Genomic DNA, 12,217 nt, shown 5'->3' with positions numbered 1-12,217 from the left:
ATAGTTCTGGATCCCTCCAGACCAGACCGAGTGGTGAAGATCGGCACAGGCTTAAGCCCAGAGCTAAGGGCCCAGATAGTGGATGTAATCTGTCGTTCTCACACGGTGTTCGCATGGGGGCCAGAGGACATGCCGGGCATAGATCGAAGGATCATAACCCACAAGCTCGCAGTCGACCCCAGCGGAAAACCAGTGCATCAGCGAAAAAGGTATATGTCGGCAGAACAAAGAGAGTTCGTGAAAAAGGAGGTGACCGCGTTACTCCACGTAGGGCACATCAAGGAGATTTACTACCCACAGTGGCTGAGCAACGTAATCTTGGCTCCCAAAGGATCAACGTGGAGGATGTGCGTGGTCTACACGGACCTCAATAGGGCATGCCCTATGGACCGTTTTCCACTACCCAATATAGATCAATTGGTGGATGAGACGGCAAGATGTGAGCTCATGAGCTTCATGGACGCCTTCCGTGGGTACCATCAGATATCCATGCATGAGGAGGACGCCGAGAAGACCGCTTTCACCACTCCCGAGGGGATATTCTGCTACTTGGTCATGCCGTTCGGATTGAAGAATGCCGGTGCCACATACACTCGCATGGTGGCAAAGCTGTTCAAGATAGTACTGGGACGAAACATGGAAGCATACGTGGACGACATGATCGTCAAAAGTCGCAAGGCCACCTCCCATGTCGAGGATCTTAGCGAGGTATTTTCCATTATGAAGAAATTTAATTTGCGCTTGAACCCAAAAAAAATGCACCTTCGCCGTTGATGGGGGCAAATTTTTGGGCTTCATGGTCACTAGGAACGGCATTAGGCCGAATCCAGAAAAGGTAAGGACTATCCTTGACATGGAGCCTCCGCGGTCCATAAAGGAAGTCCAGAGACTCAACGGGTGTCTGGCGGCCTTAGGCCGTTTTCTATCTAAATCGGCTAAACGTTCCCTCCCCTTCTTCCAAATCTTGAAAAAAAGCAAAGGGTTCGAGTGGACGCCAGACTGTCAAAAGGCCTTCGAGGAGTTGAAAAAATACTTATTGTCCACGCCCCTGCTTGCAAAGCCAGAGGCAGGTGAAGCCCTAACCTTGTACTTGGGCGTGTCACAGGGTGCGATCAGCTCCGTACTGGTCAAAGAAGAAGGAGGGACTCAGCGTCCCATCTACTACATAAGCAAAGCCCTACACGACGCGGAGCTCCGATACAGTGTGTTGGAGAAGACAGTATTTGCCATAGTCACTTCATCAAAAAGGTTGGCTCACTACTTCCAAGCTCACCCCATCCACGTACTCTCACACCAGCCGTTGGGGAGCTTCCTCCGGAATACTAACAGCTCCGCCAGGATGGCACGGTGGGCCATGCACCTCAGTCAGTTTGACATAGATTTCAAACCAAGGCCCGCCATCAAAGGCCAAGCTCTTGCAGACTTTATAGTGGAGTGCACAGCTCGGGAAGTGACGGACCAGGTAGAAACTGAAGATGGAGGGTGGTGGACCTTGTCCACAGACGGTTCTTCCAACAGCAAAGGTTGCGGCAGCGGCGTAGTGCTCGTCACTCCGGAGGGATTCCGCGCCTACTATGCCATCCGGTTCCACTTCAAGTTATCTAACAATGAGGCGGAGTACGAGGCCCTCCTCAATGGACTGCGGTTGGCGGCGGGACTACGAGCTGAAAAGGTCCGAGTTCGATGCGATTCCAAGCTGGTAGTCAGCCAGGTGTCTGGGGAGTATGAAGCCAACGAAGGAAGCATGCAGAAATACAGAGACGCGGTGTTGAGAACCCTGCGCGAGTTTGAGGGATATGAGATACACCAGGTACTGAGAGAGCAGAACGCCGACGCCGACATGCTCTCAAAGCTACGTACCGGAGTCCCCAGCCACATTAGGAAGATCGCTCGACTAGGAGACCTCGAGACTTCAAGTATCGACGTTTCGTGGGTCTTCCTTGTGCAGACTAGGGAGCCATGTTAGATTGATCATATCAAGTGATACAAGGCATATGGCACCCTACCGCAAGACGAGGCAGACGCAAAGGTAACGAAGTTACGGGCACCCAGCTACGTTGTCTCGGGCGATAAGCTGTACAGACGCTCCTACAATGGCACGTTACTAAGGTGTCTATATCCAGATGAAGCCAAGTTGGTGATAAAAGAAGTCCACGAGGGGGTATGCTCCGCGCACCAAGGGGCGTACACCATTGCACGGCGCATCATGTTACAAGGGTATTTTTGGCCCAAAATGCTGAGGGACTGCGCCGAGTATACAAAGCGATGTCCCAAGTGCCAAGAATTCCAAGCACTACCGGGTCGACCTACGACGAATTACACCCAGGTAAGCACCGCGATTCCTTTTTCAAGATGGGGAATTGACCTGGTAGGGGCCCTTCCCACGGGGACTGGAAGCAAGAAGTACATCATTGTGGCCATCGACTATTTCACGAAATGGGTGGAGGCCGAGCCCCTGGCGAGCATCACCGCAGCAAGGTGCAAAAGATTTGTCGAGAAAAACATCCTATATCGTTTCGGTATCCCTCTCCAGGTAATCACAGACAATGGTCGTCAGTTCGAGGCACGAGAATTTTCAGAATTCTTAGCAGGATGGGGCGTTAAGCATAGCCGGGTGGCGGTATCTTATCCTCAGGCGAATGGGCATGTGGAGAATGTGAATAGAACCATCCTCGACGGCCTCAAGAAAAAGCTAGAAGTAGCCGGCGGAGCCTGGGTGGAGGAACTCGACGGCATCCTCTGGGCCTATCGCACGACACCAAGAAGGGCCACCGGAGAAACCCCGTTCGCACTCGCCTATGGATTCGAAGCTCGGGCCCCGGTGGAAGTAATCATACCTAGTAGAAGGGTGGAGGAGTTCGAGTCAGAACAAAATGAACTCCACCAAAGGGTGGATCTGAACTTCTTGGATGAAAAGAGAGAAGCGGCATTCTGCAAGATGGAGAACTACGGTCGTCAGCTAAAGTCCTACCACGACGCAAAAGTCCGACCCCGGTATTTCCAAGTCGGCAACCTTGTGTTGCGAAGAAGGGAAGCCAGCCAACCACTTGAAGGGGAAAAAATTCGCAAAGAAATGGGAGGGGCCTTACGCCGTGGAAGAAGTCGTTCGCCCAGGAACATACAAGTTAAAAACTACAAGGGGAAGAATGATCGATCGGGTATGGAACTCGGAACATTTGATCAAGTACTTTCCTTAAAAATCCTGTAGTAGCAATCATTGGAACTAGTACTTGGTAATTGCGGTCCGTCCGCTCTACATGCTAAAGTTCTCTGAAATAATATCTTATTTTCATGGTCCGTCCATGTTATTTAGTAAAACAAGTTCGTTATCATCTTTTACAAAACTTTCTAAAATAATATCTCGCGCTCATGGTCCGCCCGTGTTGAAAAGAAAAAAAAAAAAAAAAAAAAAAAAAAAGCTCGGATGGCCGAGGCACGCCCCGACCAACACCGAGTCCGTCTCGGCAAAAAAAAAAAAAAAAAAAAGAAGGCGCCTCGGCCACAGTTTGGCCGAGGCACGCCTCGACCAACGCCGAGCCTGTCTCGAAAAAAAAAAAAAGAGGCAACATGTGTATTCCGAAGTAACTAGTTTATTCCGAATATTCTAAAATAGTAGCAAGTTGTTCAAACACAGAAAGCAAATATTTCAAAGACATAGCTAGAAAGCAAGGGAAAATCTCAAGTACGACTACGAACTACTCATGGTCCGAGAGCTCCTCAATCATAATCTGATCAAGTGGAACATTGGGGACGTTGCTAGTGCCGATGCCGTGAAACTCGTCCACAAAAGAATCCTCACGAGCATCTGTAACATCATCAATGGATTCATTCTCAGCATCAGGATCAGGATTCTTCTCTATTACAGGCAAGCCAAGGGACACGGGGTCAAAATCTGGAACCTTCTCCCTCAACACTGGAAAAATCTGCTGATGCTTCGTATACATTCCAATGTTAAAAGCCACCTGCGCCTCAGCCTCAACCGCCTCTTGACCAGCCCTAGTCTTGAGGAATTCCCGGATAGCCTCAGGAGTGCTCATATAGTGCATTGCGTCCTCTCTAAACTCGGCTGAAGTCTTGTAGACCTCCACAGCCCGGCCGAGGGCATCAGCATGGCCAGCACGGGTCCTCTCGTGGTCCTCTCGCTCCTTCACGATGGCAAGTTTAAGCGCTCCATGCTCTTTCCTTAGAGCCTCAAGCTCGCCCTCCATCTTGCTCAGAGCCTCTTCCCGGGCCAACAGCGCTTGGTGCTCCTTCCTTAACGCCCCAAGCTCGCCTTCCATCTTGCTCAAAGCCCCTTCCCGGATTGATAGCAAGTCCTTCAGGCTCTTGTTGTCCACGTCCCTAATTTTAACATCCTCAATGAGCGCGTCCGTCACCCGCCGTCGTTGGGCATGAATGATCTACCCCTCTAGCAGGGCCTGAAAGTAACAGACGGAGTAAGACACGCCAGGGCAGAGAAAGAACATAAGTATGAGAAAACTGACCTAAAAAATGTGTCTAAGATAACGCTCTTGCAGCATGTTGACATCCATGGCGACAAGGTGTTCCAAGTTCGCAGGAGGAGCGATACGAGCAGCATACTTAACCGCATCAAGACTCTTATTTATTAACGACGCTCCGGGTGGCACGTCCATTCCCAGTCGGATCAAGTTGGTCCGAACACGCGAGCCAGACTCAGTGGAAGTATCTCCTTGCACCTCTGGGGGTTGAGGGGAAAAGGTAACGGCCGTGGGTGTGCGAGTTGGTGAAGGCTGCATCACCCCCTCGGCAACCTTGGTTGGAGTAGGCGTACGCACCCTCTCGGCGACCTTGGTCGGGGTAGGCGTACGCTCAACGACCTTAGATGGAGTCGGCGTGCATGCCGGCGGAGGCGGCATCACCTCCGCGGCCTCGGCTTGACCCTTTTTACCCTTCTCTACCTTACTCTTCTTGGAGGGGGGATCCTGTCGCGACAAGTATCGACCGGTTCTCGAAGATGAAGACATGGTACATGCAATAAAAAGAAGACAAGTTAGAGTTAGTAGTTGATGAATAAAAACTAAGTGGTAACAGAAAAGTACCCGTGGGTGAAAGAACAGCCGGATGAGCCCTCACGAAGCCTAAGCCCGCGAGCTTCCACTCGGTAGTATAATCAACGATCGATAAAAGACCATCCCCTAGTAGATCATCTACATCTCGGCGGAGGGAGGGACTCATGTCAAGAGTAGGTGGGCAACGTAAATGGGATCCCCACGTGACACGAAAGGGAGACAGACAACCCACAAGGGTGACAAAGACATATTTGGGTTTCCAATCCTTGTTATAAGTAGGACGGTCCTCAAAGAGTTTGAAATGCGGCCTACTCGAAACCATGACAAATCCCTTACCCTCCTGAGAAGCCCTACCAACTATGAAAAGAGCCTGGAAAAGATCTAGCGTGGGTTCTATCCCTTTGTCCTTACATATAGAGAGAAAGCCCGCAATTACCTGGTGACCATTGGTAACAAGATGGCCGGGGGCTATCTCGTAGTGGTTCATAAAATCTATCACAAACCTATGAAGGGGAAACCGCAGCCCAACCTGTAGCGACAGAAGGTGGACCCCAAAATACTTATCGAGGGGTGGGTCGGTGATATTACCCCGAGGGTCAGGAGGGAGAGTCAGAACGTCAGGACTAAGGAGACCTCTAATATCATCCCAATGTCGTCCCCCTAATTGAGGCCGTATGGACAAGACAAGGGACTTATCAAGAACGGAGTATGAAGCCTTGCGCTTTTTCTTCTTTTTCAGTTGGGGCCTAGGTGTGGGCGAGTCAGCAACAAACGGAAGAGGGGGAAAATTTTCAAAAAGAAGGGAATCATCAAGAAGGTATTCCTCATCAAAATCAAGTTCTCCGACATCAATCAAGGGAGTAACATCCATTATAAGCAAAAGACACTAACCTCACCTCGGTTACAAATAAGCTCGCAAGACTTGGGTACAAAAACTGCCTGTCAGGAAAAGAGCGTGTTAATATATATATATATATATATATATATATATATATATATATATATATATATATATATATATATATAACCGAGTCCTCGGCCACGGGTTGGCCGAGACACAACTCGGGTGGCAGAGGCATGCGCCTCGGCCGAAGAGCCCAAGTCCGCCTCGGCCAAAAAAAAAAAAGGGGCTGGGTAGCGCCTCAGCCACAGGCCGAGGCGCACGTCTCGGCCTTCTGGTCGAGGCGCGGTGCCTCGATCGGAAAAAAAAAAAAAAAAAAAAAAGAGCAAGACACGTATATTCATATATACATAAATAAATTGTAAAATAATAATAATGACAGAGACTTACAGAGCTGTGGCAGAAGCTGTTCAAGAGGTGCTCTCAAATTGCTCAGAGACAAGGGTTTATATTGGAGAGGAGCCAGAGATAAAAAAAAAAAAAAAAAAAAAAAAAGTTAAGTGAAGCATGAAAGGATTTGGAAAGCACAAATCAGGGATTTGGAAGACACAAATTAGGGATTTGGAAAATAAAACCACATATCCTAAATCAAGCAGGATTCTACATAAGATCAAATAAAATCGCATATCCTAAATCAAGCAGGTTTCTACACAGGATCTTCTACACAAGATCAAGATAGATTCAGCCTTACTCCCAAGTCAACTCAAACACATCCGTTGACTCAGGAGTAGGGGGGACTGGTGACAGGATAATAGGGCTGGCACCCGACCCGGATCACAAATGGGCATCTGACTCAACATCACATGGGAACCCAACGGGCAGAACTCCAACGGTTAGGAATTCCAACAGGTGCCACATTTACTGTCATTGAAGCCAGCATTGAAGCCCCTATTGATGAGAGAGAATTAAAGGCTAGGCTCCCCATTTATGTCCCATGTTGTTACTGTTAGGACTCTAAGTATAAATGGGGCTCTCCTCAGCTAGCAAAGGACAGACTGTATTTTCGATACTGAGACAAAAGCAATACAACTATTGTTACTCTCTTATAGCGTTATTATAGTATTATTATTATTACCGGTAACATTATTACCGTCACCACCCTAGGCTGTCTTCTTACTGAAGAAGGCATCTGGTTGCCTTCTTCGGTGAGAAGGCAACCCCTCGCCTTCTTACTTTGCCCCTACAAAATTGTGTTGATCCATCCCCGAACCTAAACTTGGTTAGTTTAATTATATTATGTACAACGATGTCTACATTTCAAGATAGATCATCAATAAATATTTACTTTTAATATATATCAAATGTTCATTTTTAATATAATAGAAGTTTATTTTAGATAGTATACTAAAAACTACTGTAACTTTTAAACAATAAATTTATAGTATACTAAAAATTAACTTGTATGTCAGTAGTTCATCTTACAATTTGAACCATAATCCATAATATAATGATGGGTTACCTTGGCAAATTATACCATGGACTTGGGTCCACCTTTCATTGTGGACCCTAATCCAAAATGACATTTAAATTGTGTGCTTGCAATTAACAGATTATGAACCTATAAATAAATTGAAAGTACATAATATATTAATTGCATGTACATAATTTTTTTTATGCTAATTGTATATACATAATATGTTAATAGTAGTAGCCACATGATTTATTAAATGAATGTACATAATATTTTAATTGCAGACACATAATTCAAAGGAAAATACTACGTGTACTCCCATTTTTTACTTCCAACTTTTACTCCCTTCCACAAATTCTTGAGGTAGACACATTCCCTGTGACCCACATGATGAAAATAGTCAATCTTTGTTTGTCATGTCATGGAATAAAAGTGAGGGAGTAGAATTTGAAAGTACATATAGTAGAACTCTAATTCAAATGTCACTTTGAACTAGGATTTACAATGCAATGTGGACCTTGACCAATGATATAACAATTTGTTATTTTACAACTGGGCTAGGCGTACCTTGACGTACAAAATACTACTCCTCTCTCCTATTTTATATGTTAGTTGGATTAATAAGGTTTGATTGTAATTATTTACAATACAATTTTTTATAAACTCAATTTTGCATTTATATATAAAATTTATATATTTAAAAATGATTTTTTTTAGAAATTAAATTAAAAATACTATTATCAACAAAAATCAACATTTAAAATTATAAAGAGAAAAGGGTCAAATAGGTCCTTAAACTTTACCTCAAAAGTCAATTAGGTCCCTAAACCTTAAAAAGGTGCAATTAAACCCTCAAACATGTCAAATTGGATCAATGAAGCCCAAAAACTGATAAATGACATGTTATTACAGGTCATTTCACCAGTTGGTCGTCTTCTCCGGTGGAAGGCGATCAACTGGTCGCCTTCTGCAATAGAAGGTGATCGGCGACGGCGACTGCAATAGAAGCCGATCACTGGAATCCGTCACCGGATTGAAATGACCTGTAACAACAGGTCATTTACCGGGTTTTGGGCTTCATTGATCTAATTTGACATGTTTGAGGGTTTAATTGCACATTTTTAAAGTTTATGCGCCTAATTGACTTTTGGGTAAAGTTTATGAGCCTATTTGACCTTTTTCTCAATTATAAATATTTAATACAAAAAATAAGTAAAAAAAAATTGATTTAAATTTTATTTTTTTTGAAATACTCATGAATTCATGATTCTTTACAAGGTAATATATGTTTTATACTTTTCTAAATATTTTCAGCCCAAAACATCTAAGTCTCGAACAACAAGGTTTGAACTACTTTGAACTTATGATCGCCCATTAGAAATGATAACCGGAATACTATCACACTACAAAGTAGTTGACACAAGTAAAACCAAACAAATGAAATCAATAGAATTGCAACAATTTTTTTGAATAAGTTTTTGGTCATTATTCAGAGAGTGATGAGCAGTGAAATTAAAGTAGTTAAATCGTTTTAATTGTATTATTTTATTAGACTTTTACCATTTTAATTAAAATGCTCCAATTATTTCAATCATAAGTCAATCAAATGACCCTTCGAAAAAGTAATCGAAGCAACGTTTCAATCACTCTCTTAAATGCACACTAATTAAATGGTTCAAGGATAATCTCAACCATTAGGGTCCATAGCTTAGTATGGGTGCAACACTTACTACGGTTAGGATTTAAATGCACACTAATTAAATGGTTCAAGGATAATCTCAACCATTAGGGTCCATAGCTTAGTATGGGTGCAACACTTACTACGGTTAGGATTGGTTAAATAATTGAGGGGTGTATTCAATCATGACTTTCATTGAGTTTTAAAGACTTTTATAAACTTTAAAATTTTGGAGGTATTTAATTCAAAATTTTAGAGAGTCTTTAAAAATCATGTGGTATTCAATCAGGATTTTTAAAGAGTCTTTAAAAGTCGTGTGGTATTCGATTAATACTTTTAAAGAGTCTTTAAAGTCATGTGGTATTCAAAAAGTTATGAACTGTTGTGGACTTTTTAATTTTAGAACTTTTGTAGACTTTTTCTTCTTAAATATAAATAGTTGAAATCCAACCATCAACTCCAAGATTTCAAAATTTTCTTTCTAACAACTTTGAATGTTTTCTCTCTCTGTTTAAACTCTATTTTTTCTCACTATTTAAACTTTATAAACCTATCTAAATTTAATAAAATTATTTTTTTCTTCATTATCCTATATTTTCCTCATACCTAAATTTTACTAATTTTTCTCTCCTAAAATTTACAATCTTCCGCTAAAAATTAAAAATAATATTATTTTTACTTCATTATTACTTGTTTATATTGATTTTTATTTTTTTATGAATTTTTTATCCCTAACTTTCTCTAATTCTCCCTAAATACATGAACAAAGCAAAATTTTCATCATCAAATTTTAGTATATGTTTCATAATATTCATATATATACTTATATATTTTGATTTTGATTTTTTAATGTTTATATCCGTAATATATATATATATATATATATATATATATATATATATATATATATATATATATATATTATTAATATAAGATTTTTTTTTTATTTTATGCAACTTGTAATTATATTTTTAAATATTTTATTTGATCAATTTTTTTATTATAGATTTTATTGCTCAATATTGTTATGAATTTCTAATGAAATAGTTTTTTTTGTTAATGTTTATTAATAATATATATAAGTAATTAGCATATAAGTCTCAACATACTATGGATAAAAATAATAATGTTGAGAATATTGATGTAGGTGAAGAACTATATAATAAGAAGAATTTTATGATATATTATAAATGTTTTGTAAGAAAATTATAAATGATAAGAATCAAAATCATTGAAGTTTGTAAGGATGTATTCAATTTAGAATTTCAATGACTTTTATAGACTTTTTAAAATAAAAAATTGATAAAAGTCTATGAATATTTTTTATATAGACTTTTATAGAGTCTTATCATGTTTTAAAAAGTTTTGAATGACTCTATGAAAGTCAATCAAAGTTTATTAAAATCTATCATTTTAAAAGTCTTTAAAACTCTATAAAAGTCATGATTGAATACACCCCCTAAGATTTAATAAAAAAAAATCTAATGCATTTATATGCTTATGTACGTACCATCAGTTGAAAAGGGACAAGTGTCAAATCCTCAAAATCCTGCTCATCTTCCTATTCTAATTTTTTTTTTTTTTTTTGAAAGGAAAAATCAGAATATTATTGAATAAGATGTTCAATACAAGATGAAATAGAAGAAATCCAAATAGATGGGTCAGTTATCAAACGAGCAGTCCTTGCTAAAGCATGAGCGACTTTATTCTCTGATCTAGGGATAAAGTTAAAAGACACTACTTCAAAGTGTCGTTGATAATTTTTAATCTCATCAATCACGCAGCCAGCAAAAGATAAATCCACGGATGAACTATTAATCGAATTGCATACCATATGGCAATCAGACATCACCATGAACTTATGAAAACCCCTATCTTTAGTCCAAGACAACGCCTCCTCTTCTAATTTATGTGTTCTGGGTTTAACTGTTTGAGTGCTCAAACATTAAACTGTAGTACATTTTATCTTGAGGAACTTAGGCTACAACGCTCCTAGCATCAAATGGTGCATGGTAGCAAATAAGGTTTTAAGAAAAGAGTGTTTCGCTTGACTCGTACTAACCCCTTACCTTTCGTTTTTGTCCTTGTTATTTTTTAGAAATTATTATTTTCGTAGTAATATTTTCTAACACACAAAAATATGATTATGGACAATCTTAGCCCTCCCTCCTTACCAAAAGGGAGTTAGTATTAGTATTAGAGCATTTTAGTCTTTATATCATTTTTTTCATTTTAATTCTCATATCTACCAAACAGTTTTGTTTCTACCTACGAAACAATGAAATATTAATTCCTATGTAATTCTCACCTTATTCATTTCTCACGGAATTACAATTTATTTCTCTCATTATTTTTACTCCAACCAAATAGCCTATGAAGTAACTATGTATTTAAGAAGAAAAGTAATTGTAAATGACTTTATGGTCTAGTAACACCAAGTTGCTCTCCATATGAGAAGTTGTAGATTCGAACCTTGTTGGAAATTAGTGAATAAATCAATACCCGATATATATATATATATATATATATATATATATATATATATATATATATATATATATATATATATTTATTTATTTATTTATTTATTTATTTATTTATTTATCCCGAAAGATGGAATTTAATTTATAGAAAAATTAATTCCAACCAATTTTGGTACGAAACCAAAATTAAAAATATATACAACATATATATTTAACCAAATAGGGATTTATTTTATCAAAATAATCCCACCACAACTAATACGAAACTAGTACACGAGACTTAATTTCCACGAAATTAATCCCTCCACAATTAGTATGAAACTAGTACAAGGATTTAATCTATCCGAGATTAATCCCACCACTTGGTCCGAAACCAAGAACAAAAAAATAAACAAGAACGGGTTTCTAACCTGAGGTTTTTAACCAAACACGAAGAAACAAGAAGAAGCAGATGAAGCCCGAGTCGTGTGTACACACACTCTCCTTAAAACCGATCCGCCGCCTCCCGAGGGTGCTAGGATCGTTGTGGCGTCAGTCTCCCAGGATAAAACGGACTACGACTTTGGCGTTCGAGCACTCCAACCCAAAGCCCGGCGAACTAGAACACAAGTTGAGCACTCTGATGTTTTACGGAAGATGTTCGCAGAAACTTTTCACTTTGAAACAAAGGATGAGCATAGAGAGAAGTGAAAAGAAGGATTTTGATTTCTCAAA

At 40.3% G+C, this 12,217-nt stretch overlaps 1 protein-coding gene across 1 annotated transcript; it reads left to right on the top strand.

Annotated features, from left to right (window-relative positions):
• The first annotated feature begins 2,233 nt into the window (after positions 1-2,233).
• On the top strand, positions 2,234-3,208 carry LOC109162662 (uncharacterized protein K02A2.6-like). Its single transcript, XM_019311347.1, has one exon. The coding sequence runs from the start codon at positions 2,234-2,236 to the stop codon at positions 3,206-3,208; it is 975 nt and encodes a 324-aa protein (XP_019166892.1).
• The last annotated feature ends 9,009 nt before the right edge of the window (positions 3,209-12,217 follow it).

The sequence above is a fragment of the Ipomoea nil genome, unplaced genomic scaffold (assembly GCF_001879475.1).
Source record: "Ipomoea nil cultivar Tokyo-kokei standard unplaced genomic scaffold, Asagao_1.1 scaffold2957, whole genome shotgun sequence".
Lineage (NCBI taxonomy): Eukaryota > Viridiplantae > Streptophyta > Magnoliopsida > Solanales > Convolvulaceae > Ipomoea > Ipomoea nil.
This window is presented reverse-complemented; position numbering and strand designations above follow the sequence as displayed.